The sequence below is a fragment of the Lampetra planeri genome, chromosome 2 (assembly GCF_965212315.1).
Source record: "Lampetra planeri chromosome 2, kcLamPlan1.2.h2, whole genome shotgun sequence".
In the NCBI taxonomy this organism is placed as follows: Eukaryota; Metazoa; Chordata; class Hyperoartia; order Petromyzontiformes; family Petromyzontidae; genus Lampetra; species Lampetra planeri.
The window spans coordinates 17,889,005-17,895,004 of NC_136108.1; the positions used below are offsets into that span (position 1 = coordinate 17,889,005).

Genomic DNA, 6,000 nt, shown 5'->3' on the forward strand with positions numbered 1-6,000 from the left:
CGTTTGGCAACCGGAAGTCACTGCAGCTCGGCAAGCACTGGACGGACATGGTCGGATCTTGAAGTAACCATCATGACACGTGCCAGGGAATTTTGTACACACTGCAGCTCGGTCATGTATTTTACCAGACGTCCCGTAGAGTAGTGAACTATGGCAACTTGGAAGGCAAGAGAATGAAGTGGCACTACTCTCCAGCCAAAGCAGAGAGTTTTTTTGCAATGATTTGTCATCTCAGCCCAGTTACCAATTGCATGTATTTGTTTTTTCAGTGAAGCTTTTTGTGCGTGTGCAACAGATGATGAATATACAGTGCACTACTCTATACGGAGTGTAGAGTGTTGCGTAATCAAGGCCTATTGAAGCTGTGGTTCGATCCGTAGATGTGTGGTGTCATCTACCGGGGCCTTTCCTCAACGTGCTTTGATTAAAAGGGTTGCCAGAAGGATGTTATTCACCTATGTGATAATAGCACAAATAGTAATATGATGATAAATTAAAACATTAGTTAACATGAATATAGTAAGTACATTTGGAACACCGTTGAAGTTATTCAGCTACAAACAAATATGAAAGGCATTTTGAATTTAAATAATTGACGACAAAGAGAGACGTTAACCTTTTACTGTAACTATACTAATAAAGATGAAGCGATAAGTGTACAAAGCAAAATGGTACTTTTTATCATAATAATATTGCGAAATGAGTGCATATCTGTAAGATGAGCACTATCTTCTCACAACTGGTCTCATTCCATCAATCAATTTGCAAAGAAAATATGAAAGGGAAAAATTGCGATGCCATTGTGTAAATCAATTAAGAAGATCCCATGCTACATGTCTAATTTCTTAGAAACACAGATGGAAAAATTGCCTTTTAATTTGAAATTGCCATAATTTAATGAAAGTAAGTAATTACGCTGTCACGCTGCAGCTCCTGTAGTTTTTGTTTAGTCTCACAAAGAAAGAAATAAAACTCGAGCACTTAGAGCGCACAAGTGCACTCGCTACGGCTTGTTTGATGGTGAGCTTAGGCATTGGAATTAAAATGAGCGTTCACCACACTTAGCCTCATTTGTAAATGCAACCGTGATAAAAAAAGAAGGGAAAGAAACATAATTCACGTGCAATTAACAAAACACGCAGGTTATGCAAGTGATGAAGCGTGGGTGGAATGTGATGCTCATCAAAATGGCAAGCGCGTGTCACGAAGTTTAAAGAGCCTCGAAGCATCAAGATGCATTCGGGTCTCGTCGCGCAGTTCCCTGCCAAACAGCAATAAAGTCAATACAAGATGCCTGGATACAGAGTGTGTCTCAGCAGTGTATACAATTACATTTTGACAATGTATGTACGCTCTCTCCATTCATGTATGCCGAGTGTAAGTAAATGGAATGAACACAAAATGCATTAGATAATCCTGGAAAAGGTCGGGTTCTGCAAACTCCTCTCATTTGTGCAAATGCTATGGATCCACCAAAACTCCCATTATGGGGTGACAGGACACGGCCATGTTGTGACGTTGTGATGTATTCCCAATGCTGCTGAGAAACAAGGGAAATTAGGCGCAACCAACTCTTATTTCACTTGCAGAGACTGCGAGTGCGATAAGAGTTTGCGCTATCATCTGCAATTTCCCTTGGATAAGATACCGATGATGACGACGACGGAAATAATGATGATCATCACGCACTTGCTGCTGCATGATGTAGCGAACATCACTGACTACTACCGCCCTGTCATGCTGCAGGTTTATGCAGCCATGTTGGAACGCTTCCAGCGCCTGGAGCAGACCTTGGTGGGTCCATGAAGGCCATGACGGTCTCCCTTACCCTGCGTGAAGATCTGCGGGGCCTCGCACCCTTCAGCATGGCCCCGCATTTGGAGCATCTCCTTGAGCTTCGAGGAACACAACTCAACATTCCACAACGTCGTAAACCATGGATGTTCACAGCAGGCGCATAGTAAGGATGATTAGAAAGGTCACAGAACATACAGTGACAGATTGACGTGTACTATATGTCGCACTCATCTCTGTTGGCGTCCCAGATCCAGTGTGTAATTGAACATTCCTGTAGTGGGAGCCCAGTCTCTCCATAGCACTACGATTGTTGACTCCCCACAAAGCAGTATTCCTTTCAGTGATTCAAGGGATAATGGGCTGACTCAACTCTAAACCACAATTTTACCCTTAACCTTAAAATTGTTAGACAGTGCCACCTGGCCAATAATGTACACATCATGCAAAACAATCATTATGTACTGTCTCAGTAGATTATGAGTAACCATAAATAAAGAGGTAATGTGATTGTATAATTCCTAAAATTAAATAAACATTTAAGCCACAATCGTATTACTGCTTCCCGATATAAGAGACAACGCTCTGCTGATGAGACTCGGTGAATCTGAAAGGCAATCCTATTATTTTCCATGTTTTAAAAACTGTAGAGCTGTTGCGTTTTGAGATGACCAAAGCGTTAACCAGGCTACTGGGAAGGGAGGTGTTGCCATGCTGTTTACAGTCAGCGTTACCAAATGCAGGAAAACAGACATTGCCAAATTCAATGTATTTAACACTACAATTTCCATGCCCTGAACATGTGTCAGATTTGCCACTCACATTCAAAGTATTAGCACGTTGCATGTGGGTGCCTTGGGAAACACTGAGTTTTTGAAGTCTGACCTGTGAATGGACTTTAAAACATTCCTTACATGTTTATATACTATTCCTGGTCATGGTGCACACTGGATTGTCCCCTTCAATGAGATTTACTTTGAAATCATACAGAACATTGTGGAGCTCAGCGGCAAGTGTGCGCTATCGAGTTTGCATCGAGTGGATATCTCAATTCCCACAGCCACCAAAGTGTCATCTGCTCTTGGGGGATAAAGGTCTGTCCGTGGTATGCAGACATCGTGGAGAATAATCTGAAAATGTGAAACATTTTCTTCAGAAACGCTTACAATTATGAAATAAAGCCACTTGTGTCGCAAACCATTTCCAAGATTTCCTCGTCACATACGATGTCAATGGGATCTTTCAGGTGATGGATCATTATTCAACTGCCCAAACAAGGGAATATCACCGGTATTGTTAATGTTTAGTTTTAAAAAGATTGCCTTTGGGAAGCACATACTGTATTACCACCAAAGATTAAAGTGTTTCCATGTTCATTAAACCAGCTGTGCCAATGCTCAACTCCATTGACGCCATTGAGCCAGAGGAGGAAACGTAACATTCCTGGCGTTACGCAGGATGATTGTAAAGGCCATCCGTAGATGTGCCATATAGGAGAAAAATACATTAATTTACATATTAGTATGAGTATATGATCTATACAAATGTTCGATTCAGTCTAAAGTTTGTGTTTTTTGTTTGTGGGGATTCATTTGTTTCCTCAGGTGTTGGCAATGTACGTAAAATAGTTCAATAATCCCAAGACGGCGACAGTGCAGGAAAAAGCTCTCCATGGGCATTGTGGTTCATGTTGAATTTAAATCAAGTCTCTCGTGTTAGAAGACAGCAAGCTAAGCTCTAGAGCTGACTGAGCTTAAACAAGTGACTGGTATTATATAAGACGTTGTTGTGGGCGAGGGTCTAGAGAAGTGAAGCGCCATCTGAGCAGATGATTCAGTTTAAATAAACCAAGGGTGTCATTGACTCTAACCACTTCAGTATGCCTACACGGTCCCCAAATCTGATATCTCTTTCTTTGACCAATTGTGTTGGAGGATCTGTTAAATGAAGATAAATAATTGTGTATAAAATGTAATCCACCACAAACCATTGCCAAGAAATGTGGCAATGATAACAATTGCAGGTGGAATGTTCACGATTGTTTTGCCAAAAATCTTCAAGGTAATAATTCTAATGTAAAATGCGCATTCCATCCCAGGATCCAAATGCGCAATGCATGAAAAACAGGATACAAAACCAGAACCAGGGCAACCGACCAAACTAAAGAGTGAAGGCCACTTTATGGAGATGGGTTTTCAAAGCAGACAAATATATCTACCGACTCTGATTGCTTGATTTCGAGTGGCAAGGCGTTCCATAGCTTGGGTTCCACGCTAACAAAAGCCCGATCACCAAAAAAGTGGAACCTATCGACTTGGGAGTACTGGGCAGTTGTAGATCAAAATATCTTAAGGACCTTGATGATAGACTACAACAGTGTGAACACAATAAAGGACGCGAAGTTTAAGTGTGTAGATAGGAAATCACGGCGGTAAAACATGTGTTATCGTATGCTCTAAGGCATATTTAACATTTGTAGCATTTGCCATCAAAATATGATTTCCTTCAAAACCGGGGAACTTTACGATTGAGCACCCTGTGCTCAGAAGATAAGGTTCAACAAGAACACTTAACTCAACAATACAGTATATATACGCCTTAAGTACCATTTTAGAAATAGCTGAGCAGAGGGACCCAGGAACAAAATGCCAGTGTTAATGAGAAGACTTTTTCCCAGATGCCTCAGTCTCAGCCATGTTAATGATCACAAGTTGACCATATGGGGATCCATACCAAGGGAGCATCCAATTGCCAGCATAAGAAGGTGTTCTTCACAATGTGTTTTTTTTATATTAACTCTGCTTCAAAGTGGAACGTCTCATCAGCACTTTTATGAGTTGGCGTCATAACACGTGGGGATGCCATGTTCTCGGGATAGTTGTGTTTTGGGTTCTTTCTGCTGTTAGATTTTAAACACAATTTTTTGTTGTAGTAGTTTTTTTGATACCCCCCCCCCCCCACACGGTGCCACCGTTGGTCTAACTGATGTCTGATGATGTGCAAATCAGATCGTCTTCTTTAGGGAAACACCTCTAATTTGCTATTAAAATGTAACACTATTTTTAAAAAAATACTATAACAGTAACCAAAAAGTGCTGTTTTCTCTCAGCAGAGGCTCCTCCACCTAATAATGTTATCTAATATACATTCATTTTTTTGTATATGTAAACAAACCGTACATTTTAATGGTACATTTTAAATGTATATCACGGCGTACAAGGGAATAGTGTTTCACAATTGTGGATTAAATATGCAAATTAACAAGCACATAATGCTATGTTTAGCACGTAATGTGGTTCCAAAAAAATTTAATTTGAGAATAATTTGCATACTTAAGAAGCTATGTGAAATACAAACCAAAATACATGAAGTATAGTAAATGTTCTTTGAATTATTATTTCGATTCGTTGACTAATGACTGAGGTGATTGAAGGTCTGTACTGTATTTATGTGATTAAATTATGAAATAATTAATCGCGTGACTTAATTTTTCTCCAAAGCCTTGATTTCCATTACGTAATAAAGCAAATCATTTCATACGGTAATTGAAAAGAACGAGGGGCATGATTCTAGGCAGTCTCTTGCAGACATAGGAGCAAATTAGACTTTTCCCACCAAACATGTACAGAAACTGCCTTTCCGCTTAAGTAAAAAGCATCTTTAAATTACATTTCAGAAGCAACAGCAAGAACAAACCCTTGAGGAAACATCAATGGTGAGTCACTCACGACTCCCATATCCTGCTCATTTTCCAGCCAGTCAGCCGCTGGTAGTTGTTACAAGCGCAGGTATCGATACATTTTTTGGATCAAGAGCTGCGCGAGCCCACTCAACTAGGGCTGAACGATTAATCGGTTTCAAATCGAAATCGAAATTTTTATCAATGCGATTAGCAAATCGCAAAGGCTGCATTTTTTTGCGATTTGAAAAGTCCTATTTGTTTCTTATTGGAATTGTTTCATTATTTATTATTATAACTTTATTTATTTAACTTAACAATTGTTTAACACGTAGGCTTTCGCGACCAATATTATTCATAATCAACGTTTTTGGGTTTAGATCGCGTTATTTATAAATGTGTCATAACCCTCCACCACCCGACACGGCCAATGAGTAAAAAAGTGTCACGTTGACAAAAGACAAATTAGTTCACTGCTTTAGCCCACCGGTGTGTTGAAGCGCGAAACCACAACATTTACAATTTGA

General features: G+C 39.9%; 1 protein-coding gene across 3 annotated transcripts in view; it reads left to right on the forward strand.

Moving 5' to 3' along the window:
* Positions 1 to 5,268, forward strand: part of XYLB (xylulokinase) — a 164,312-nt gene extending 159,044 nt beyond the window's left edge. For all 3 annotated transcript variants that reach the window (XM_078609301.1, XM_078609310.1, XM_078609319.1), the window contains one exon: positions 1,747 to 5,268. In XM_078609301.1, coding sequence (XP_078465427.1) covers positions 1,747 to 1,806 — 60 coding nt within the window. In that variant the 3' untranslated portion in view covers positions 1,807 to 5,268. The remainder of the gene's footprint in view (positions 1 to 1,746) is intronic.
* Positions 5,269 to 6,000: the final 732 nt, after the last annotated feature.